A 26658-nucleotide genomic window follows, 5' to 3' on the forward strand; every position below is an offset into this window, starting at 1 on the left:
ACCACCCTAGTCACTGTCCCCAAGAACACAAAGGTAACCTGTCTAAATGACTATCGCCCTGTAACACTCACATCTGTAGCCATGAAATGCTTTGAAAGGCTGATCATGGCTCACATCAACTCCATCCCAGACACCCTGGACCCACTCCAATTTGCATACCGCCCCAACAGATCCACAGAAGACGCAATCTCTATTGCACTCCACACTGCCCTCTCCCACCTGGCTAAGAAGAACACCTACATGAGAATGCTGTTCATTGACTGTAGCTCAGTGTTCAACACCATAGTGCCCTCAAAGCTCATCATTAAGCGAAGAACACCTCCCTCTGCAACTGGATCCTGGACTTCCTGACGGGCCGCCCCCAGGTGGTGAGGTTAGGCAACAACCCATCTGCCACACGGACCCTCAACAAGGGGGTCCCTCGGGGGTGCGTGCTTAGTCCACTCCTATACTCCCTGTTCACTCACGACTGCGTGGCCGTGCTCAACTCCAACACCATCATTTTGTTTGCTGACAACACAACGGTGGTTGGCCTGATCACTAACGATGATGAGACAACCTATAGGGAGGTCAGTGAACTGGCAGTGTGGTGCCTAGAAAATAACCTCTCCCCTAACGTCAGCAAGACAAAGGAGCGGATCGTGGACTACAGGAAACGGAGGGACGAGCACGCCCCCATCCACACCYACGTGGCTGTAGTGGAGTGGGTCGACAGCTTCAAGTTCCTCAATCCATATCACTAAGGAATTACAATGCGTTTAGAAAGTATTCAGACCCCTTGAATCTTTCCACATTTTATGTTACAGCCTTATTATTATTATTTTACCTTGTTTTTTCCCTCCCCAATTTCAATCTTGTCTCATCGCTGCAACTCCCCGGTAGCCTAGTGGTTAGAGCATTGGGCCTTGTTCTCAACTAGCCTACCTGGTTAAATAAAGGTGAAATATATATATTATATATTTTTTTACTGTGGATATAGATACTTTTGTACCTGTTTCCTCCAGCATCTTCACAAGGTCCTTTGCTGTTGTTCTGGGATTGATTTGCACTTTTCGCACCAAAGTACGTTCATCTCTAGGAGACAGAACGCGTCTCCTTCCTGAGCGGTATGACGGCTGCGTGGTCCCATGGTGTTTATACTTGCGTACTGTTGTTTGTACAGATGAACTTGGCACCTTCGGGCGTTTTGGAAATTGCTCCCAAGGATGAACCAGACTTGTGGAGGTTATACAATTATTTTTCTGAGGTCTTGGCTGATTTCTTTAGATTTTTCTCATGATGTCAAGCAAAGAGGCACTGAGTTTGAAGGTGGACCTTGAAATACATCCACAGGTACACCTCCAATTGACTCAAATGATGTCAATTAGCCCATCAGAAGCTTCTAAAGCCATGACAGAATTTTCTGGAATTTTCCAAGTTGTTTAAAGCACAGTCAATTTAGTTCATGTAAACTTCTGACCCACTGGAATTGTGATACAGTGGATTATAAGTGAAATAATCTGTCTGTAAGCAATTGTTGGAAAAATGACTTGTGTTATGCACAAAGTAGATGTCCTCACCGACTTGCCAAAACTATAGTTTGGCAAAAAGGAGTTTTAATGACTCCAACTTAAGTGTATGTAAACTTGTGTACATACAGTATCTACCTCAATTACCTCATACCCCTGCACATGGACTCGGTACTCGTACCCCGTGTATGTAGCCAAGTTATCGTTACTCATTGTATTTAGTCCTTGTGCTATACTTTTAAAAATGATTTCTCTAGTTTTCTCCCTGCATTGTTGGGAAGTAATTATTTCACTGTTAGTTTACACCTGTTTACAAACCATGTGACAAATAAAATTAGATTTGATTTAGGGTGTGTGCTAGGGATCAAGCGCTTGAGGGGGAAATGCTCAATTGGGAGATTGGAAATCAGAACAGTGTTGTCAAGGCTGCCAAAGCTCTTAACAGGCTGGGAGAGTGAGCATGTGTGCCCCCAGTCTTGTGGCTGTGCTCACAGCATAGCCTCCCGGTTGGCTGTTCTTGTGAGGCTCGTCCCAGGAGGAGAAGCTGGAATGCTTTTGGAGGACGATGCGCTCATCCGTGATTTTGACGGGCCACAGACAACCCTAATATGTCTGGGTGCTGCTCCAGCAGAGACTTGGACAGCTCTCTTGAAGCAGGCATACATGATGTAGCCCCCCACCCCTGAACTCCTCTTCCCAGATCCTGTCTACATAGTCTGGGTACCCCTGCCAAGCCCCTACGATGCAAACACAACTTTAGGTCCTGATCCAGCGTGGTGGGGCCTCTCTTGTGGTGCTAGTAGTAGACCGATGAAATCACTCTTTTTTTTTTGTGAGTCTCTCTCTGAGTAAAGCTGTATTTTTTTTGTGAGACTACAGCACAAGGGTAGATTACATCAGAAAGTTAAGTTAGCAGTCAGTGAAAAGTTTCAGTCCTACAGTAAAACATCCTTATTCTTTTGTTGTCTGCTGTAGGCACATGAAACTTTGTAGGCTTACGTGTTTGGTGCACTCAGGACTTTTACATGGCATAATATCCATTTTAGTGTGTGCATTACTGACCAAACGTTTTGTTGGACATCGTTGACTTGATGGAGATTTTGTCTTTATAAGTCGAACTGTACGGGTCATGTTGAGGACCATATCTGGCAATCACATTGAGCAGTTCAGTGGTTGGCGAACTCCAGAGCAGATAGCAATGGCCCATTGAAGTGAGGGGTGGGCTCAGGACAGGGGAGAGGGAGATGCATACTTGGCAGCCATTTTAAACTCTCCACCTGACAACCTTGGATGACCCTGGGATGCTGTGCTGCTTGACTTACCAGCAGGTCCAGAGGAACAGAACACAGTTCAGCCCGTCTTTTGAGTGCACCCTTGGGTGTAGAACCAACATTCATGCCAAGACGAGAGTTTCCAGAGAGTGAATTCATATCAACACGCACACCACACCACCACATTGCCTCTCTTGAGCTGTGCTGGGAATCTAATAAAACACACTACTCCATCATCATCATTGATGAAAATGACTTCCTCACTCGCACACACCATTTCCTCTCCATTTTTGGTCAAATCAAGCCTTTTTTCACGACCAAGATCCAAGTTCCTTCAATAGCTTGCCTATATCTAACATCTAGGATATGTTAGGGTTACTTTCCTCTGACTTCCCCGGCATGTGCTGTGAGACGGCCTGCCTTTTTTTAAATCCCTCCTGTTATTCCAGCCTAATCAATGACGGGCGTTTCAGACGTGGACTGGCTTTAATTGTGTGATCCTATCTGCTTCATGAAGGCTGTTCCTCTGTCAGAACTCTGTTGCTCGGGAGCAAGCACCCTATAGGAGGTGGCTTATTTTCATTTCATTACCAACCATAACAAACAGGCTCTTGGCGATGTGACCTGTTGGGTGTCCCGTCTTAACCATGCGCTAAGAGACCAGACTCATTTCCCCCTCATCTTCCTCCCACTTCATTCTTCCTCATCCCACCTCATCATCCTCCTTCCTCCTGCTCTCGGAAATCTGATGAAACCAGATTTTGAAAAGGGGGGTTGAAATGTAGGCACTCATGTCTGGAAGTAGTTTTTTCCCGTAAAATGTTGGTAATCCAAAGTTTAATTTTGTGATTGGGATGTTTCCAGGTGGTGGTTTCTAATGCCTTCCAGATGGTATCCACGCCGATTTCAGTCGAAGTCTCGATGGCAGTAAAAACATTTTTCAAAACTGGGATTTTCACAGTTGGGCAGGACTGGGATTGCCGGCTCTTTGACTGAATGAGGGAGACCAGACCACAGCGTCCTCCTCTGTTTCTATTAGCACCTCTGACAGCAGACAGAGAGGATGGTTCTATTTCCAGTGTTGAAATCCTGGCCCAACTAGAAAGGACAGGACACGGTGTGATCTGGACCCAGTGTCCCTTTTGGCTGGGGAGGTCAAACTTTCCTTTGTCTCCCTCCACTCTTCTCCCCCTCTGTCACTCTTGTCTGTCTCCATCTCTCCTCCCTCTCTCTTTATCAGTCCCTTGCTGTTTTCTTTCCTCCCTCCCTTGTCTTCAGTGTTCAGCCACGATGCACTGATTGAGCCAGAGTCTCGTCGGGAACAGCGTGTTACCCGAAGCAGTCAGAAGTAATGTTTTCAGGTTCCTCCTGAGTGCAGTAGCTTTGGTAAAATGTAACAAAAACCTGCCTGTGTGGATTAGGGAAGAGAGAGCTGGATATCAACTCTGATTTCAGGAGAGGCCCAGAGGCACGTTTAGCTGTCGGTGCGTTTGCTGGCTGTTCCCTAGCTAAACTGGAATCTGTCTGTTCCCTAGCTAAACTGGAATCTGGCTGTTCCCTTGCTAAACTGGAATCTGGCTGTTCCCTAGCTAAACTGGAATCTGGCTGTTCCCTAGCTAAACTGGAATCTGGCTGCTCCCTAGCTAAACTGGAATCTGGCTGCTCCCTAGCTAAACTGGAATCTGGCTGCTCCCTAGCTAAACTNCCCTAGCTAAACTGGAATCTGGCTGCTCCCTAGCTAAACTGGAATCTGGCTGCTCCCTAGCTAAACTGGAATCTGGCTGCTCCCTAGCTAAACTGAGGCCATGGGCAATGGCCTCCAGCCTCCCAGGTCCCTCTTCTCTGTTATTGAGTTTAACGCCATCACCAAGGGAGTTCCATTGTTTCCTCTGGTCATGTAGCTGCGTTCCAGCCATGAAATCGAATCAATTAAGGGAACGTGGACCAGGGGGTCTATTTCAACACAACCCTAAACCAGGAAGCAACCTGAGGAGTAGGCCTGAACTCATCCCCTCTCCCAGTGCATGGAAGGTCTATATCTAATTTATTTTCACTCACTGGCCAGTTTATTAGGTACACCACCCGTTCATAAAGAGGGGTTGCTCCTACAGACAGTGAGTCATGTGGCCGTGGCTTGCTATATAAAGCAGGCCAACAGGCCTTGAGGCTTTCGGTTATTGTTTGATTGAATGTTAGAATGGGCAAAACATGTGACTTTGAGTGTGGTATGATCGTCAGTGCCAGGCGCACAGGTTTACCAAGAATGGTACAACAAACAAAATAACATCCAGTCAGCGGCAGTCCTTTGGGCCAGCGGCTTGTTGATGAGAGAGGTTGACAGAGAATGGTGTGAGGTAACAGGTGGGCCACAAACCAACAAATAACGGTGCAGTACAACAGTGGTGTGCAGAATGGCATCTCGGAACGCTCAACTCGTCTATCACGGGTGGGCTATTGCAGCAGGCGACCACACCGGGTTCCAATCCTATCAGCTAAAAACAAGAAGCGGCTCCAGTGGTCAGGCGATCACCAATACTGGACAATTGAGTGGAAAAACATTGCCTGGTCTGATGAATCCCGGTTTCTGTTGCATCATGCTGATGGCAGTCAGGATTTGGCATAAGCATAATGAGTCCATGGATCCATCCTGCCTGGTGTCAATGGTACAGGCTAGTGGCGGTGGTGTACCATTGTCCATTCTGCAACAACTGTGGAATAAGGCTGTAACAAATGTGGAAAAAGTCAAGAGGTCTAAATTCTTTCTGAAGACACTGTATATGTGTATATTGATGAGGATTATTTATTTTTACATACATACAAAAATATAAAGGCAACAATTTGCTAAGATTTCACTGAGTTACAGTTCATACAAGGAAATCAGTCAATTGAAATACATTCATTTGGCCCCAATCTATTGATTTCACATGACTGGGAATACAGATATGCATCTGTTGGTCACAGTTACTTAAAAAACGAAGTGACGTTGATCAGAACCAGTCAGTATCTGGTGTGACCACCATTTGCCTCATGCAGTGCAACACATCTCCTTCGTACATGTGGATCCAGAGCATCTCAGACATGCTCAATGGGAAAGGGGTATATCTAGTCAGTTGTCCAACTGAATGTATTCAACCTAAATGTGTCTTCTGCATTTAACCCAACCCCAATGGGTGACATGTCTGAGTTTGCAGGCCATGAAAGAACTGGGTCATTTTTAGCTGCCAGGAATTCAGCACAGGTCCTTGCGACATGGGGCAGTGCATTATTATGCTGAAACGTGAGGTGATGGCGAGATCCTGAGGCCCATTGTCGTGCCATTCATCCGCATGAATGGCACGACAATGGGCCTCAGGATCTCGTCACGGTATCTCTGCATTCAAATTGTCATAGATAAAATGCAATTGTTTGTTTTCCGTAGCTTATGCCTCCCCATACCATAACCCCACCACCACCATGGGACACTCTGTTCACAACGTTGACAACTGCTCACCCACACAACGCCATACACGGTGTCTGCCATCTGCCCGTTACAGTTGAAACCGGAATCCATCACTTCTCCAGCGTGCCAGTAGCCATCAAAGGTGAGCGTTTGCCCACTGAAGCTTATTACGACGCTGAACTYCAGTCAGGTCAAGACCCTGGTGAGGACAAAGAGCACGCAGATGAGCTTCTCTGAGATGGTTTCTGACAGTTTGTGCAGAAATTCGTTGGTTGTGCAAACACACAGTTCCATCAGTTGTCCGGGTGGCTGGTCTCAGACGATCCCGCAGGTGAAGAAGCCAGATGTAGAGGTCCTGTGCTGGCGTGGTTCCAAGTGGTCCGCGGTTTTGAGTTCGGTTGGACGTACTGCCAACTTCTCTAAAACTACGTTGAAGGTGGCTTATGATAATTTAATGTTAATTTCTCTATCTGGCAACAGCTTTGGTGGACATTCCTGCATTCAGCATGCCAACTGCACGCTCCCTCAACTTAAGGCATCTGTGGCATTGTGTTGTGTGATACAACTGCACATTTTAGAGTGGCCTTTTATTGTTCCTAGCACAAGGTGCATCTGTGTAATGATCATGCTGTTTAATCAGCTTCTTAATATGCCATACTTGTCAYGTGGATGGATTATCTTGGCAAAGGAGAAATGCTCAGTAACACGGATGTAAACAAGTGTGTGCACAACATTTTAGAGAAATAAGCTTTTTTTTGTGCGTATGGAACATTTCTGGGATCTTTTATTTCAGCTCATGAATCAGGGTACCATCACTTTACATGTTGTGTGTGTTTTCAGGAGACCAGCGCCAATAACTTGGGTGTGAGTGCTACCTTTTTTACATGGGGATAGCAGAGATCCCATACATGTGTGACTGGAGAACATGTTTCATGAATGGAGAGGATGTTTCATCGCTGTGGTCTCGTCATGTTGTGGTTAAATAGGTGGCCCCATGCCCTGTACGGTCTTCCTCTAGTCTACAGTATTTAACTCTGTTTTTCTCCCCCACCCCTGTTCATTCAATTCATTTGACTCCAACCTCCCTTCCCAAATATTACGGTTTTTAATATTTTTACAAGCAGTAAATCCATGTTGCTTCAAGAGTTATGATCATACACCGCAAGCCAGGTACATCAGCATCAGTCGGAGAATGGGGCCTTGCTTTCGACGGCTGGAATGAAATAACCATTGCCAGCCCTCAGCGGCCACTAAAACTTCCTTTATGGAACTCAATGTAGCCATCAAGAATAGCGGAGATGGTGGAAGTGCCATTGGTTGGTTGCGCCTTAACCCAAAGACATCATCAACCCTACTTTTCCAATATATGCGTCTGATTTGAACTCAAAACGACTGCTTATTCGCTCACAATAGATGATTGTGTTTTTCCTCTCTTTATTAGAGGAACAACCAGACCTGACGTATGAATAGGGTATAGGGTCTTTTGTTTCACTTTTTTCCCCTTAGCCATTTGGATGACATTAACGTTGAAGAGGGATGATTAATATATTTTGTGGTTCGATAGACATGGGCTTGGTTTTTATGAAATATATCTGCCGCTGCACTATTAAAAACAATGGTTTTGTTCTAGAATCCATTCTTAAAGATTTATTCAATTAAATCTAATTGAACGTGGGTGGTGTTCTGTTACCAGCATTAGACGTTAGGCGATTCATAAAGATTCCATAAGGAGCCATAAGGCCCCTCTCCCGCCCACTTATTCTCCCTCTCCCGTACACTGTTGCCTTCCAGATGAATGTCATGATGCTAAACGTATTTCTCAAGATATGAAACCTACTGTTCCCAAGTAGTCATTTTTCAATCTAACCATTTTAGGATTTCTACCTGGGGAAGGAGACGTACAGTATGAGAGATTTCCACTTGTGACCACTCATTCTTTTTACACTAATGTTGTCATCCTCTCTGTAGCCTTCTTGGAAACAGTCCAGAGTCTAGACCTTCCCCCGGCCACCTGGTCTCATTTTACCCTCCCACAATAGTTCAGTTCCATACTGGCTGGGTATGTGTTAAGTCCATCCACGTATTCAGTGTGGTCATCTGTATGCAGCCCGGACCTACGGTCGGTGCTGACATGTATGACACGGACCCTGAAACACTGTCTTGATTGATGGAGTCACCGTAGCAGGTTACCTAGAAGATGCATTGTGTCTCCTCAAACAGTCTGATATTGATCAGTGTGCTGTGCTGCTCTGGGCCCCGGGCCAATAAAAGGGCCGTGAGAGGCCTCAGAGGACCAGGTATACCATTTTGCGTTGGCCCAGGATAAACTACTTACCAAACTGTTCCTGTCCTAGGGACACAAAGGTTTGCATTCAGGCTCTGCAGCACTGCTGAAATCAATATGGTGATAAAATTGACAGATAGGTAGTAAATTATGTGGAATCTTGGCCTGTCACTGCGCTGTCAGCAGGAAATCTCTTTTTAATAGTCTATTTAAGGAGAAGCAGTGTTGTGTTTTTCTAAGTCGGTGGGGGAATGTTGATCCAGAGCTGCTTGTCTGGGTGGGGGGTGATCTTAAGAAGTGGCTGGGCAATCGCGTGCTGCTCCGACAGAGCAAACAGGACCCCCGGCTGCAGCATGCCGGACCCTTGCAGGTGCATGTAGGTGGGGGGTGTTTTTAAGAGAGGAGGGAGGACTGMTGSGGGGGGGGGYGGAGTGTGGGGCTGCCAAAGCAGCCACCTGTCGTTCCGTAGTTTTTAGGACTTCCTTCTCATCCGGTATTCAGCACGGCTCCCAGTTGGCCCAGTGTGTGTCCTGTTGCCAGAAGGCCTGATTGAAACCAACTGCCAACGGGGGCTGCCATGTGTTTCGGTTGGAAGGAGGGGTTCGGAGATGGCGGTTGGATTGCGAGGCGGAACCCTGGGGAGGGAAGCGGGGGACGGGGGTTTTAGTGGGGAGGGGTGGTGGTGAGTGTTGACTGGGATGGGGGGCAACCAGAATGCTTGAAGCTCTCACCTTCGGCACTGCTAAGAGATGAGATGTCTAGACTGCTTGATTTCTCCTTCACACCAGGCAGGGCCCGGTTCCCCCACTCTCTTTCCCCTGTCAGAGCTGCAGAGTTTCTACAGAGACTGGGGTTGTAAAAATCCTTTTACGGCTCTGGGTCTACTTGGAAGAAAATGAGGAAGAGAGAAAATCTGTCCTCACCTAGACTCCCTTCTGTCTTTATCCTCTCTACCTCTTTCCTCTCATTAAAAGTCCTCAATCTATCTACTCTGGCAATGCCCGAAAATATGCGTTTTCCCATTAAAACCTATGAATCTTTTTGTGACTTGTAGAAGGTTTTTGTGGTGGCCGTGGGGAAAGAAAATTAACCGAATTGACATCACTGGGATGTTAGAGAACGCAGCAGATTTCGCAACTAACTGTAAACTCCAAGGCACAAGCAAGGGATTTCCTCGTTCTCTTTACCCGATGGCTTTCTCTTTTGTCATAATACCTGTGGGCTGTAGTGGTGGGGAGGGGAAGGAAAGCTTCAGGGCATCATTGGATATTTAATTTTCAATAAATAAAGATTTTCTCTGAATGATGTACCGGATGCTTTTGCACAGGTGGAAAACCCATTTAGGAAAAACCTGGACGTGCTCAGTCGGAATGCAAAGTTTCCACAGGCTGTACTCACTCCCAAGGTTAAACCGCATGTACGAGGATCCTTCAGAATATTTATTTATCAAGTTAGCGTGGCGTGTGGACCTCGCTGCACCGTGGCTCGACAGCTGTGGCGAGCAGACGTTACACTCCGCCTCACTGACTGAGGGCCTGACTTCGTCGCGACCTCTCAGAAATTGTGGATTTGCTATTTTGCGAAATAACTATTTATTTATGTATTTATTATGGGCCCTGGTTCCTACAGTACGGCCATACAACATAAGACGTTAGAAATTAAAAAGTGTGAAGAGGCAGTTCGTGGGGGAGGAACCCCTGGTTTCCTGGTCTCCAGATGCATTGTCAGACGAGTCCCTCTTCTAAGGGTCTTCTGCGTCGCAACGTTATGGTTACTGCATCCCACATCCACCATCCATCCCCCTGTGGTTAGCCCGTGTAGGGTGATCCCCCCCCCCCCCCCCCCCCCCCCCCACGGTCATCCTCTCATTGGGCTTGACTGGAGAGGAGCACTTCTACTACCCAGACATGAGTCTCCATTGGCTGGCTGGCGTCTGCTAACCGCTAACCATTCCATATGCCTGAATGGGACCCATAGGGACCGAAGAGACAGACCAACGTCACCATCTCCAACACTGTAGGTAGTTTACCCTGATTCACTGTCCCCACAGCCATACTGAGATGGTACTCTCTGGTGTTAATCTGTATGGTGGGTTTCACGTCACTTGTTGTGAAAAGCAAGACATTACCTCTGTACTCTCGCTCTTTGCAGGACACAGAGGAACAGACAGTATTTTTTACTTGGAGTGTAATAGGTTAAAAACATGTTCGTTTAACCTTGAAATAGTCAAATTATGCTGCCCATCCATTTGCATTCACGTCCCAGTGTTGTCTCACAATCTGGGTTGGAGTGAATTCCAGAATTTCCCTTTACTAAGGAACATTGGCATCCTCTTAATTCAAATTTCAGCTTTTTACTCAAATCCCGTATTCTCTTGAAAGATTAGTTTTCTATGACCAAGTCACTGATCTGACAAAGTAATTTGTTCCTTATCAATAGAAACTTGAGTCCATGGTTATAGTGTACTGTTTTAAACATTAACATTGCAAATATTTTAGTTTCCATTAGAATAGAGGTTAGTGGGTTTTGTCCAGGTGTCGTGAATGAAAGGAAAAAGAGCAGCTAGCCTCGCACCCAGCGATTGTGAACATTTCCACATTTGGTTTCCACCGCTGGCCTGTGACGGGGCTGATGGGTGAGTGTGATAGCAAGGGGACCGGCCCCAGCGGGAGCAGCCCTGGTGGGGGGAAAGCGAGGAGGGAGCAGGGGGTGGCCTGGAGGTCAGGGAGTAGTGGACACACAGTTCTCTCTGGCCGAGAGAGAGGAATGGTGGTTTGGGTTAGCTAAAATGCAAATGTCTTTTGACAAGCTGTATCCCATCTAGACATGACCGGGGACAGGGGGAGGAATTCCAGAGGTGTGCAGGCTTCCTTTGCCTACCAGACAGGTTGGTCGGGTCTGGGCTGGGGGACAGTGTTGGGGCTGCGGGGACAGTGTGATGGCTGGAAGAGAATGGTCTTGGGCCGGGGGACAGTGTGGGGGCTGGGGGGAGAATGGTCTGGGCCGGGGACATCGTGGGGTCTGGGGGAGAATGGTCTGGGCCGGGGGACATCGTGGGGGCTGGGGGGAGAATGGTCTGGGCTGAGGGACAGCGGGGGTTGGGGGTAGAATGGTCTGGGCTGAGGGACATGCTGCGCAGGCAGCCAGGAGCCCTGTACCTGCAGATCCAAACATCCCCCGCTGAGCCTCGCAGCTGCCCCTTAAAGGTCCGACCGACGAGGGCCTGCCATACACCCAAACTCAGCCGCGACCAACGCTGCCCAAACTCATCCCTGGAACCTCCCCTCAGTGTGTTAGTAGTAAGCGGCTGTCTTCTACAACGTTCAGCTGTACTCTACAAAGCACTGAAGAGAATACTGCATATATCATCTGGCTGATTCTGAAAAAAACTAGTTTTGTAATTTGAGTTGTTGAGGCCTTTACTGCCAGCTTCTTTTTCTTTTGTTGCCACAGTTGACTGAGTTCAATAGTTGCAATATGAGATTTCTTGTGAATATGGAAGAAACTAGATGCTCTCTCAAATCGGCAGTCCCTTTTTTAGTTACATCTCTAGTAAATTAAGGGTTTGAGTGAACAGCTGTGTGCGTGAGTAATGAGGTGTGGTAAAGATGGTAATCTAGCTGGACAGCGTGAGATGATCAGCTTGTGGTTTGTTCCTTATCACACCTCACTGTGTTTCTATAGCTGTTTGTACACCTGATTTGGTCTTTCATACTGTACATGTCTGTATCATCATCAAAAACCTGGAAGAAATATCATGTTTATCAGCAGACTGAAAAACACATTGAAATTTAAGTACTTTCTTTTTCACTGGGAATTGCAAAATAACAATAAAATAAAGGAATCTTACCTGTTTGAAATAAACGTAATTAATTCYTAAGCATATTTATTTAGACATGAATTTGAACAGATTCTTACAAATATTGTACAGAACATCAAATTACATAAGACAGAATGCTGAGGATTTATCTTCAGGAGAAAGGCAGTTGTCCGTCGGGGTAGAAACTCACTGACCACAAAACCCAGTTACATTTGAAGTGAAAGCTGTGTTATATATTTGGCTTGTGGAACAGTTCGCTCACTTTCCGGCAAGTAGCCTGATACAGTCAACCATGGGTTCCAGTTTTGCCTGCCCTTGTCCATTACAACCCTCCTTACCACACCCCTTTTAGTTCCACCGTGGCTCATCTGAGTCCTTACCGACTGCCTAGGTGTCTGTCTCATGCAGAGAGGGTTGTGGTTCTTAAGTTTCAGGTTTATCAGTCTGCATATGCAGACGTTCTCAGGTAAAGAAAAGATGAGAGCAATGTTATTTTTTGTGTTTCTTTTTCTTCTCTCTTTTCAAGTCTTTTTTAGAGATCATGTAATGGGGAAGTGTTGAATGTTTWTTAGAGGGTGATTATTCTCGATCTCCTCTTTGAGTCCAGGCATGCTTCCATTGTCCAAGAAGTTCCACAGTCTCTTTCGATCCAAAAATGATTACCTCGTCAGAAACTACACCTAGCATCTCAGTTCAGATTTTTTTTTGGGGGGGGGGGCGTATAATTAAATACAGATTTTGATTTATGTACACCTTTAAGAATGTCACGTTTCTGGTCCACAGTTCTGGTTCATATGCTGTGCTCATCAAGTCAGTTTCTTCCCTCTGTCGTTCTCCAGATATTAACTTCTTAGAGCAGTTTTCCTGTCTCTGTCTTTGCTCTGAAAGAAAGATAAATAAAAGTTAACATTTTGTAGTAGTCTATTAATAGTAAAAATGCTAAACACTTTGTGAAAATACATTTCCAAGATGGATTCTATCCCAATCTTGACTATTTTACAATGCACCTTATTGATGAGGTAGCGTAAGTAAAGGAAAATAAAATTGTTTATGTCTGACATTAACCCTTTGAGTGAGTGCACTGCTCGCGCCTGTCAGACTGGCCTAGTTCTATTCTTCTAACCCACTGGTCCAGCCTGCAGTGGAGGCTGCCTGTAGGCCTTTGTGGACGGGGGATGTGTGAAGGCTGTGTGGACTGGGGAGGTATGATGTTGACTGGTCTGGGGCTTGTGGGCCGTAGCATGGCCATGGGGGAGGCTCATGTTTTCTCCTCTCACCATACACTGAGTGGCAGAACTAGCATTAGGACACCTGGCTCACATTGTGCTCCCTACGGATTAACCCAGAGACCGGGAGACCAGGCCATGGAATGCCATCGTTTCCACGGCTATGTCTGACGTAGGCAGGCCCAGGCGCTCTGTCAAAACACTCGTCTCCAATTGATGAGGTCAGACAGTCTCTTTTGAAAACTGGCCAGGAACTTTTTATTTTCTTTGGTTTATTGTTTTTGTTCAGTGCCACTTTAAAGTCACATTCGTCAGCTCCAGGGATCACTTACACCCGACTAATAGGATTTTTGTTTAACATTTGTTTTTCATATCCTGTATAACACATTGTAAAGATGTATAGGGCTAATTCCGCAGCAGCTGAAACCAAATGTGAAGGCTTTTTTGATTGAACTCACACCTTTTTTCTTTTCTTTTTAAAGCTTCCACCACTTGCTTATACAGCATCTAATTACATGGGAAGGCTTTGTTGTTTTTATAAACATATCACAACATATTACATTTCCACAGACACAGAAGCCGATCTGTGTTTTTATTCTCTCCTCAGGCTTCATTCTTTAGGCAAATATTTGGTTTGGTTTCGGCCGGACAGGTAACGTTGGCAGATTGGTTCAAGATTACAATGGAGGCACTTGTCAGCTTTGTGTGTGTGCGCGCAGGGGTGCGTGGATTTTCAGATGTAACTTGAGCCCTAACGGACGATTCATCTGTTTGGGTTATTAAATGCAGCCCGCTTTCCTTCTGGTCATCCTAACTATTCTGAGCGTGGGTTCTTTACACCCTGTTTTGTCTGTGGACAAAAGTTGGACACGATATTACATATTCTAGAATAACTTGTTAAACAGGTGTTTGTAGGTGTGAAGTGAAAAATGTGTAGGTTTTTAATCACATGGTTAAGGCTTATTTTACAGTTGGACAATAGTATTTTAGATTAAAATGAAATATTAAGTTACAACAATATTCAACTAAGTGTTATTTTTAATTCTAGCTTGCTTCTCAGCCTGCTGTTAGTTCACACTGGGTAATTTCATAATGTGTTACATGTTCACACTGATAGACTCCTGTTGCAGGGAAAAGCTTTAGTAACTTCCGTATGGCTGTAATGAAGGAACTCGAGATAATTACAGAAAACATGAGCCATGTGGCTGCTTGGCTAGTGCACAGCTGTGGCTGCTAGGCTAGTGCACAGCTTTGGGACTGGCCTCTGAGGCTGTCTATACTCAATTAGTAATCTGTTGGGTTAACCCCAGCACCAGTACACAGAGGAAGCTCGCCAAGTTCTTTTCCCTGTTCCCCTAGAAACGGCTGCTGCACACGTACTGTTCATTTGACCAGGGGTTGTCTGCTCCTGTGTGTCCTGTTATGCAATCCCCCTGCCATCCTTCATATCCCCTGTCTTCACCTGCTACAGCTATTAGGGAGAAAGAATGCTCCCTTCCTAATGGACTGTGCTGAGCAGCCCCCAACGAAAGAGGGAGCTGGCGGGGGGTGTGGAACCTCAAATTTGGTAAATTTTTGTCCTGCTCTGTCTTATGTCATTATTATGGGGCTTTAGTTGAAGTGCACTTTTACACAATTTATTTGCTGTCAATAGAAATGTAAAACGTTTCATGATGGTGGGTGTGTGTGTGGGGGGGGTGTATGTGCATGCACGACATGTCTAGCTTGACTATGTTACATAGAAAAATATTTATTCCGCTCCAAGCAAGGTAGAGCTGTGCCAGATGGATACAATTTTGGAATGGAAAATGTGATAAGATCACACACTTACCAACACATACACACATCTGTAAGCAAATCATTTCTGTGTGTGTGTCCACATAAATTGGCCTCTGACTTCAGTGGCAGGAAAAAGCTTGAAATACAATAAAGCGAATTCAGAGTGAAATGATGGTCTCTCTCTGATGATGTAAAATGTTTGATCTGACTACTGATCCAATGAGTAGTAGGCTAGAAAAGAGCACTTTGATTGGTTGATTGAGTCCAACACAAGTACTAAACTGGTGATATCATAACAGTATGCTAATTGATCAATGAAGCATTTGATCATCTTTCCTAGTCTTCAAGATGCTTGTGAACGTTCTAGATCGCACAACTCTCCTGTGTTAGAAAGTAACTCAATGTGTTTCCTTTTTATTTTCCTCTTTCTTTAGCAACAATAAAGCAACGAGTCTTGGCCGAGCAATGCTTTTCACGGAGTAATGAGAGCTTAGTATGGGTAAAGAGAGCAGTGCGGTTTGGAGTGGGTCGCTTCGCCTCTTAAAGCCTCGACTACAAAGCCGAAGCCCAATCTGTTTCGAATATCGGCCCAGCTCAGGCCTCCTATAGACAGGCCTTTAATTCAGGAGGAAAAAACTTAAACAGCCATTATCTCATTTGCTGGTTTAGTCTGCCTTGCTAAAATCAATGAAATGGATGAATAGGATTGCTTCCAGTCGGGCGAATGTCCATTAGTCTCTTTTTATTGTTATTAATTGTATGACTCCTGCATCTCTGTTTCCTTCATGGTCTTTTAAAGAGCTCCTTTGTAGCAGTGACTACGTCTACGAAACATTACTAATAGGCGTTTACTTGAATTAGTTGTTGATTTGATGCATTATTCGCTCCTTGGTGATGCTGTAACAAGGTTGATCCAGACGTTGGTCATGGTGCGCTTGTGCTATTACACTTGAAAGTTGAGCATAGCTTTCTCTTAGATTTGTCCAGAGGTCAGGAGTTGTGACTCTCTCCAGGACATGTTAATATATTAATGATGGCAGTGTAACACGTCTACTGTGCAGCTCTGTGGTATTGAACATCTCTAGTGATGGTGTGTGTTGTCCAGAATGAGAGTCATTATATCGTATTCATGATTTATTTAGGAAGCCAGAGGTCTGAGATGCAGCGAGGCAGGTTGTGTGTGTGTGTGGTTGACAGTGTTATTAATTGGAGACCTAGGAAGAGCCTTAGGTCAACACAGGATGCATGTGTAAATCGCTCAGGATGGCTCACTGACAGATTGGGGAATAGAGCAGATGTTCCCAGAATGCTTTCGATCAGAGCACGGAGACGTGGGTAGCTGTTTTTACGTCTTGGTATTGGAGTCGTGGTACGTCTTGGTATTGGAGTCGTGGTACGTCTTGGTATTGGAGTCGTGGTACGTCTTGGTATTGGAGTCGTGGTACGTCCTTGGTATTGGAGTCGTGGTAGTCTTGGTATTGGGAGTCGTGGTACGTCTTGGTATTGGAGTCGTGGTACGTCTGGTATTGGAGTCGTGGTATTGATGGTCGTGGTAATTGGAGGTCGGTGTGTACGTCTTGGTGTTGGGAGTCGTGGTACGTCTTGGTATTGGAGTCGTGGTACGTCTTGGTATTGGAGTCCGTGGTAACGTCGTGGGTATTGGAGTCGTGGTACGTCTTGGTATTGGAGTCGTGGTATTGGAAGTCGTGGTACGTCCTTAGTATTGTGTTGTTTGCTCCACTAGAAGTTAAAAGGAGTAAGTCCAGTAAGTCATTTTAGAGTTTAATCACTTAAAACGCATTCCGTTCTAAATACATTGTTGACTCCAGGCTTTTTCCTTTCCTCTGTGCTTTTTTTCAATTAAATACATTTTGGACAGTCTTCATGTTTTCTGAGGGTATAATACATATTGTGATGGTGAAATATAGTACCTAACCCAAAATGTCCCAGTGTCATGGCTGACTCTTAATTGTTAAGAGCATGTGGTATATTCCAAGTTTGAAAGCTGCTTTGCTCTTGTGAGTTGAAATGACAGTTTCCCCATCTCTGTTTTTTTGTTTTTGTTGTATTTCACATGGCTGGAGCGTGATTTACGCTTTTATTTTTAATGCGGCGTGGTGTTGGCTTTATGAGCCAGAGTCTGCCCAGGCGTGTGCTGAGGAAGAGCAGAGGACGAGGAGAGAGCGAGAGGGGGATAGATGACGTGTTTGTATCTGGAGTGACACTTCCTTGTTTAGGCTATTTTCTGTTGGCCCACGATTCAGTTGGTCCCTAACTTCTCAGACCAATTAGACAATGGGAAGTGCTACTGAATACAGGAAGCAAATTGAGACATCTGAGAAAATGATCTCTGAGAGTTGGGGATTTGGGTCTTACTACTGAGAGGTTTAGTTGAAGCTGGACTACTGTGCATCCTTATCTGTCGCTGTGTCTCTGTCTGAGCACTGAGGGGCTGCTCTCTTACCCTACAGTACAGCGGAGTGCATCGGATTCCCTTTATTCACCTCGCAAGAACAGATGATCCTAAATACATAAGGGAATAATAGATGTCGTTTTCTTGTGTAAGTGTAGCGTAAGTTTGAAGCTTTTCAATCTTTTATTTGAAATCACTTAGGCTATAAGAATCATATAGCAAGGAGCCATCCAGCATGGTACTTCCTAAACAAAACGCCTTCTAATTGGATAATGCTTTACTTTAGTGCAAGGTTTCTGAATCTCTGTCGTGGGGCCCACCCTGAGTGCATGGTTTGGTTTTTGTCCTAGCACTACACAGCTGATTCCAATAACCAATTCATCATCAAGCTTTCATTATTGGAATCAGCTGTGTAGTGCAAGGGCAAAAACCAAAACGTGCACCCAGGGTGGGCCCCACGACCGAGTTTGGGAAACCCTGCTTTAGTGGTTGGAGTCGTGGTGTTTTGTATCCTACTTGTGGCACAATGGCATTATGCATGGTGTGGACGGATGGGACAGACTAACTCACCATTTTCCTTTGGTTGCTGAGGCAGAATGTGCAGATCTGTTTAGGCTGGGAGTTCTCTGCGTCGTGGGCCGGGGATCCATGCTGATGTAAATAGTGGGCAGAGGAGGTCGCTCCAGCATGGCATGGCTGCCCGTCCCCGCATGTCTCCCCGACCAGCAGCACGTTGCCCAGGTGGGAGATGTAGCTGGACGCCAGCCGCAGKGTCTCGATCTTGGACAGCTTCCTGTCGGCTGGCTCGGTGGGGATGAGGGTCCTCAGGGCAGTGAAGGCCGTGTTCACGCTGTTGGTGCGGTCCCGTTCCCGCGCGTTGGCTGCGTTGCGCTGCCGCGGCAGCCCAGTCGTTGGAGAGATGGAGCCGTCCTGCGAGAGCAACATCTGAGGCGGGAGCTGACCCCCTCCCAGACGCCCTGCTCCAGCACTGCCCGGCTTCCGTTTGCGGCCCCCGACTTTGATGTCATAGCCTCTGGCGTCCAGCCTAAAGGAGCGGTCGTCCGAGCCCGAGCTCTCGCTTCCATTCTCCTCGTCCTCGGACAACATGGAGATGTCTGAGTATAGGTACCGGTTGGGCGCCGGCCGCACCATGGCGAAGGACATGGTCACTGTGCTCTGCAGTTCCAACAGTCAACTAGCTCTATCTCTACTCGGGGCTTTGTTTACTACTGTGACACCTGGACATGCATGGATAGTTCAATGATCACACAGGGGAAAAAGTAACAAGTGTTACCTCAGTATCTCTCTCTAAATCCTTTGACTCCGATGCACTCCAGTCCAGTATGGCGTGGCTCCTCTGTCATTAAAGTCCCATGTGGAGTTTTAACTTTCCTTTCTCTAGGTGAGAAACCAAATGGAGGAATGTCAGGTCCCACTGTGTTTCTCAGATCCTCTCAGGATACTGTTTGTCTCTCTCTCTCGTTCTCTTTCTTGCTCTCTCCTCTCAGATCCACGTCTGCGTGGCTCCCTCAGCTCGGCTCCACGTCTGTCCCTTGCACTTTCTCTCTCTCTTTTACACTCTCTCTCCCAGTGCTCAGATCCACATGTGGTTTCTGTCTGAGAGGTTCGGTATGGTTAGGCTTTATAGCCAGTGGGAGTGTCTGGTGCTACCCCCCTCTCCCTCTCTCTCTCCCTCCTTCCCTTCTTTTCTCCCTCTCTCCCTCCTTCACTCTGTATGCAAATGTCCCAGCTGGCTGTGGGAGCTTGGGGAGGGAGGGAGGGAGGGAGGGAGGGAGGGAGTGAGTCCAGCACAGTGTGGATCTACTATCTGCTACTATCTGCTTCCTTATTTAATCAGACTCGGGGAAAAGCCATGGAAAGAAGCTTCCGGAAACCATTGTGTGAAAGAGGGAGTCTTTTGTTGAAGACCGGCTGCTCTGGGCGCTCTCTAATACTGATTAATTGTGTGTAAACTGGACGCACACAAACACTACGGGCGGCCCATAAAACTCCTGCAAAGTTAAAGACCGATTTAAATGTCAGCGGTTCAAAATGGGGAACCCCGTTTCTCATCTTTTTATTTTTCCAAATGTGTGGCATAACCCCTAACTTAACCCCAGTGCAGTCAAGCTGGGAGGTGAAGGCTCTTACTTAGCTAGAAAATGTAACATCATCCCACTCTTTCTCATCAGTGTTTCCCACCCAATGACAGAGTGTGATTCTTCAGAGGTTTACTTGGGGAGTTTAGGACTAACCCCCACAACAAGACTGATGCTGTCATGGTGTCTACGTTGGTTCCATCACTCTGGGGAGTGAGTTGTCTTTCACTTTTGTGTTCCTCCTTTAACCCAGACTGGATCCATTTAGTCATGCTGCTTGAACCAAAAAGAAACTACATGTGGTGCAGAGGGACTATACGTCAGGTAGCTTAGCACACCTGTTTGTCACTGAATCATCCTGTGGCAGAAAGACAAATGGAAGAACCGTTCTCAAGACTCCGTTAGGTTTGACAATCCAGTGTATGACAGATGTTGGCCTTACTGTTTGTGTTATTGGACGTTGACGCATCAACGACGCTTGATGTTTCCACATTACGGAAAGCGACTTGATCTCCCTTAAGTCAATTCTTAATGTTCAGGAAGCCCCAGAGATGGTTTCTGTTGACGGTCATATATGTTCTCTTTGCCTGACACCAGACGGCCATTAAACAGATTGTTCTTCTAGCATGAAGATGGTCAATTACTCAGTGCTGTACGTAACGCTTACATACAGACTGGCACAGCGGGTGAGGGTTGACAGGGTAATTCTCATAGGGTTAGAAAGAACTCTTTCACAGAGATATTGTCAAAATGCTTTTAATTGGTTGAAAGAATATTAAACTCATTTGACTGGCCAGGTACAATTGACCTATGAAGTCATTCAAGTGACAAACCAAATATTCTAATCTCGACTGAAAATTCTAAAATGTGTGACCAGTCCTCTATTCCACTAATAATACTTATAATTCATCATCTTTATACCGGTACGTCAGATCATTTAATGATGTGGTCGTCTATTGGTCCCTCCCTGGTTTGAACCGATCYAGCCTGTAACGGTAGCCTCTTCCTAATGATGTGACTCGGAGTCTAACAGGCCCATAGAGTACAGGCCGTTTCCAGGAAGGATYACGACATGGAGCTCCTGTCTATTTCTCTTGTGATCTTCTCCATTAGTTAGATTTGGGACTGGAGTACCGTCCCATAATGCTTGGTCTCCTACTAAGCGTACAACCAGTAAATAACCATCCATTTTAAATATTACTTTTTATAAATGTGATTAGGTTTAGTTAAGATGACACAAAATAGCCGTATTAGCATTTTGGCTAATTCTATAGTTAATTGTTTTCTCAATGTCACTGGTAAGTGAACTTGTCTTAACAAGGTTGGGACATAAAATTGCATATTTAAAGCTTTCGCATTCTTATGCACTCATAAATTCTTAAAGAGATCTTATCTATTTTAATAGATGGAAGGAAAAGTCCTTGATTCTTTATTAAAAAGGAAATGGGATGTTTGGATTTGTTTTATTTGCAGCATTAAATRATTAGTGAGCTTATAAATGCAACGGTAGTGAAATAATGTTTTCCTCAAGTCAAAACATGTCCTCCGATTTATCTTCTTCCAAATACACTTTTCCTCTTATTCTTTCTCGGTCGAAGCAATTGGAATAAAATCTTGAGTTGTCTGATTTCGTTTTTATTTCCTTGTGAAACCAATTTTGAAGTAGGATGGATTTAACAGTCMGTGTTTTATAATGCTCTAAGCAGACCAAGTATACATTTGCCCTCAACGGCTGAGATGCACTCATTAGTCTTATTCCATATAGATATGTGTAAGTCAATGACACTTGAGGTATTTGTATTGCCTTATTTGTCCTTTCTCACTCCATGCAATGGATTTTATTGACAGCGACATGTTGGACAGTGGGTCCCCAAACAAGCAAGGCTGTTTCGCCTCAGTTTTGTACACACATTTTTCAGTGCTAAATGTTTGATTATTTTTACAGTAAAGAGAGATGGATACCATTTATTCAGAATGCTGAATGTATCTTTTAATCCTCTTGATGGATTCAGTGTTTGGAAATGGCAGTAGATGAACTAGGCTGCATCAGGTCAAATGCATCTGGTCTGACTACAGACAACTGTACTATATGATTCATGACTAACTAAGTTCAGAAGTTTCTCTTTTGAAATACAATCCATGATCTCTTTTTAGGGTTGAGCTAATGCCCACCTTTCCTCGCTATTACAGACAGCAGGCCATTTCTCTGGCAGCAGTTAATTAACAATGGAAGGAATCGGCTCATAACATGACAGCATTCATTAAGAGGTTCCTCTTCTTCAGATGTCTCGTTTTGTTACCTCATAAATGCTGACATGGAGAGTAACAGATGACGATGCTTGTTATCTTCCTGTCAGAGCGGCCAGCCCACTCCTTCCTCCCACCTTATAGGAGAAATGCATCCAGTCTGCCATCTGACAGTCATTAGCTCCTTATAACTTCCACGGTGCGACATCTAATCCAGTTCCCCATCTGTGGAAAGCACTTTCTCAACCTCCTTCCCTCCCTCTATCCAGACACCAGCACCCTTGCGTGGGTTTGTCTCAGGCCAGAGTCCTGTTAAGTCTGATACGACTCCCACTGTCCCCCGTGCCTGACCACAAACCGCCAATCAGAGAGGAGGCTTAGACTAGTCCAGGCCGGTGGGATAAGCTCTCGCTCTCTCCCGCTCCCTCGCTTTGTCCTGCTCTCTCTCGCTCGCTCTCTCGCTCGCTCTCTCGCTCGCTCTCTCGCACGCGCTCTCTCGCACGCGCTCTCTCGCCTCTCTCCGCACGCGCTCTCCTCGCACTCGCTCTCTCGCATCGCTCGCTCTTCCGCACGCGCTCTCTCGCACGCGCTCTCTCGCACGCGCTCTCTCCGCACGCGCCTCTCTCGCGCCGCTCTCTCGCACGCGCTCTCTCGCACTCGCTCTCTCGCACTCGCTCTCTCTCGCTCTCCCGCCCTCGCCTCCTCCGCCTCGCTCTCTCGCACTCGCTCCCTCGCGTCTCTCTTGCTCGCCTCTCGCTCTCCTCTGCTCCCTCGCTCTCTCGCTCACGCTCCCTCCTCCCTCCTCTTCTCTTGCTCCCTCGCTCTCTCTCTCCCTCGCTCCCTCGCTCTCCTCTGCTCCCTCGCTCTCTCTTGCTCCCTCGCTCTCTCTGTCGCATGCCCTCGCTCTCCCTTGACTCTCTCTTGCTCCCTCGCTCTCTCGCGCTCCCTCGCTCTCTCGCGCTCCCTCGCTCTCCCTCGCTCGCGCACTCGCGCGAACGTTCTCGCGCTCTCGCTCGCGCGCACGTTCTCGCGCTCTCTCTCGCGCGCACGTTCTCGCGCTCTCTCTCGCGCGCACGTTCTCGCTCTCTCTCTCGCGCGCACGTTCTCGCTCTCGCTCTCGCTCTCTCTCGCGCGCACGTTCTCGCTCTCGCTCTCTCTCGCGCGCACGTTCTCGCTCTCACGTTCTCGCTCTCGCTCTCTCTCGCGTTCTCGCTCTCTGTCTGGTCTGTCTGTCATGTGGACCTGGGGGTGTTTCTGGTCTGGACGGGCCGGAGCTCAGGAGCTGAGAAATGCTCAGGCTCAGTACTGCTCCTAATGCAACCCAGACGACATAGCGGCGAGAGCAGCTGCGCTTATAAAACAAAGTACAGAGTGGGACGGTGGAGAACCTGTTAGGCTCACAACAAACCATGACTTAAATTAATTTATTCAATGGGGAGGAGGTAAGTTTATTCCCCCCCCCGAAAAAGAGCAAAAAATGCAATTAGCTTGGACCTTTTGTTCTTGAGTTCGAAATTGCTCACTCCGGCTTTTCCGTCGTTAAAGTGTTCCTTTCTTACCCTTTTCCTTTTTTTTATGGCGTGTTTTCTCTCGGGTACATTTACAATGCATTAAGCATATAAACAGGTTGGAAATACAAAAGGAACCGGAGCAATACTGCTCAGTTCTGTCGGTTCAGGAGTCTAATAATAATAAGAGGGAGAGCTGGAGAAGGGGACCACATTTGGCCCTGATCATCTGGGTGTGTTTTGTCCAGTCACCCATGGAACACTGTGACAGTTTTGGTCAGTTATTTTTCATCTAAAACCTGAMGCTTCGGGCTGGTTTTGAGAACCCCAACCTTTTTAATGTTTTTAGATCTCAGAAATGAATTTTCTCACAGGAAGTACATTCATTCAATTAATTAATTTATCTGCAAAATTTCTTGTGGAGCTCTCAAGAGCAGTAGTGGTGGTGCGTGGGTAAAATCACAGGGGTAGCCAATCCAGGGGGGAAAAAGCCATATTACAACCTATGTGTTGTGATAATTGCGTTGTTTGTTCTATAACCTGTTAGTTCATATGCCTTGACACCATTATATATAGGCCTAAGGCCGAGACAATAAGAAGACAGAATAAATTCAGCCACACCTTTGTTTCATCACAAAACCAGAGAGCAACATCTGTCTGGTGAAGTCCACAAAACATATTACATGTACCAAACAGTTACATGACCTACAGCATGGTCAAGGAAGGTAATGTTTCCAACATTTTTGGACTACTGAACAACTGTTGATTTAGAACCACAGAGTTACTGCAAGTCACAAAGAAAACAGGAGCTGCCTCCACTCTTCCAGCACCATTTCAACCTCAACATCTCAACATCATCTAATCACCTCTGCTTAGTCTAATACAGTGACAACTAAAAGATACAAAAAACGATTTAGTTCAACCAACGTAAGCTATATATGATGTGGCTGTCCATGGTACGTGTGTGTGTCACCCTACTTGTATAGAAATGCCAATGCCATCCTTCTCTTTCATGTTGCCTAAACGGTATATGACTCTGTCATACAGCTAGTTAACATTAGCATACTACATCTACCTACATGTTTAACTTCCGTCCTTTCCGGACAGGGGCACAATGTATGAATTTATGGTTGGATCAGAATCGCTGTTATAATCATTGGTCAGTARGGAGAATTAAGTAAAACCACAAGGCCAAATCGCTATCTCCATCCATGGCTAATTTAGGAAAGGGATGATTTTAGCTAGCTATCTAGCCACCGGAGGACAGCAACCCAACAAGATGCAACAAATCTTTTTTTTTTTTTAACTTTCAATAATGACGTTTGGCTTGTGATGTGATTGGTTTGAAGCCAGTTTCGCTTCCCTTTAAACTTTTTTTGGGTGGGCCAGACCGTTCGCAGCAGAGCTCACTCAGTTTAGTTCAACGCTGATTGGCTATTATTATAATTTTTTTAATTATCAAGGGAGGCCAAATGCTCGCTGGCTTCCCTTGCATTCAATGCTACAGGGGCAAGAATGCCGTACTCTTTCTGACCAGACAGCATGAGATAGATACCCTACACATACTGAGACAGAGGGTGCTGTTTTATTGCTTTCTCTGGTGAGATCCTTTTAGCAGCCTCTTGCAAATTGAAAGACATTTATGAAACACAATTTCTTGGTAAATGTTTTAGGTAGCCTAGCTTCCCTTGGCAGCCATGAATACATGCCGCTGCTCAAGAGTTAATTGAAACAAACACGCAAAGCTCAGCCAAATGGCTGTCATGGATTAGTCATTAAAAACTCCCTATCGTCTTTTGGGAGATGACCCCCCCTCCTGTAGCCTCACTGTTCTTCTGTCCAAACTGCAGCATAATATCTCTTACCAGAAGGATATTGCTTGCTGCAAGCGCCACACCCTTAAATGGACCTGAAGTAGTAGTAATGTGACAATCTTTTCGGGCCCGTGTTGATTTTCACATATTATTCATGCAGGCTTCTTGGGTTTTGGATATTATTCCATGGTCATTTTCCAATTTCATTTTTCCACCAGGCTGTTAGTGGTGGCTGTAAGAGGCAACTCTAATGGGCTGCGTGCTGCTGCCACTCATGGAAGCCACACACATGCTTGCTCTCACACACACGCGCTTTCTCACTCGGCGCTCACACAACACACGCTATATAATACACAGACACACACACTATAGCATGTGTTTGCGCACATTCTTTCAGCAGGCGCATATTCTGTTTTGGATTGGCTGAGTGGAAAAGTAGGGGTGGCTGGATTCCTTTAGTGGGGTAAAGATTACTGGGATTATAAATMATCCCATTAGAGGGAAATGTAAACCTACATTTGTGGAGAGAGGGAGGAGGCTGAGGCAGGCTGCTGCGTRTGCACATGGCACGTCACTCACATGCCTGTGCCCAGTAAGTATATCTATACAGTGAGGAATAGGCTTCAGAAAGCATCCATCTAAAGTAGCCTGGCTCCAACTGCTACTCACTTAAGTCACTTAAGTCTAAGCTTTTCCATTGCTTTCTAGTCCAGTAGTAGGCTTCATCTGTGTCCGTGCCCAAAACCAGCCATGTCTCCAAGTAGCCGAGTAGCCTAAACCCGCTTGAAGCAATGCATTTCCATAGACAGCTGCTGACGTCAAGAGGAACTGCCCAAACCAACCAGTCTGGCAGTGCCAGTATAATTAGGCCCACTTCACTTCAGCAAACGTTTCTAACACTTTTCATACTTAGAAGCTCTGCACTCTGCGTATTCCTATTTACTACAGTATAATTTCCCACAATAAATCGTTGAAAGTAGCACCCACAGATTCATTTCACTTGTTCTTGTGAATAAGATGTCCGAACCGTGCCAAGCAAGCAAAGCAATTTTCGAAGTTGAAACCCCCTCACTAGTTACGCTCTAATGCATCCATTCCCTACTCAAAGTTGCTCATACAGGGCTTTCTTTATATTACGGACACTGCAGTCAGTAAAAACTAGCGTGTGTGACTGCAGCCTAGGCTACTGGCTGTTATTCACAATAGGCAATACAAATGAAAATGCAACATGGCCATGACAGCCTCAGATG

The 26658-nt window shown here is 45.9% G+C and overlaps 2 protein-coding genes across 3 annotated transcripts in view; one reads left to right on the forward strand and one right to left on the reverse strand.

Moving 5' to 3' along the window:
- The window catches only part of LOC111955169 (ribosome biogenesis protein bop1), a 99555-nt gene that overhangs the window by 32199 nt on the left and 40698 nt on the right, over positions 1-26658 (forward strand). The gene's annotated exons all lie outside the window — the stretch shown is intronic.
- scxa (scleraxis bHLH transcription factor a) lies at positions 12372-19399 on the reverse strand. The gene is made up of 2 exons (XM_023975287.3): positions 18311-19399; positions 12372-13203 (listed from the first exon to the last, which is right to left on the reverse strand). The coding sequence occupies exons 1-2, from the start codon at positions 18902-18904 to the stop codon at positions 13165-13167; spliced, it is 633 nt and encodes a 210-aa protein (XP_023831055.1). The 5' UTR covers positions 18905-19399; the 3' UTR covers positions 12372-13164.

Source organism: Salvelinus sp. IW2-2015, linkage group LG30 (assembly GCF_002910315.2).
Source record: "Salvelinus sp. IW2-2015 linkage group LG30, ASM291031v2, whole genome shotgun sequence".
Classification (NCBI taxonomy): domain Eukaryota; kingdom Metazoa; phylum Chordata; class Actinopteri; order Salmoniformes; family Salmonidae; genus Salvelinus; species Salvelinus sp. IW2-2015.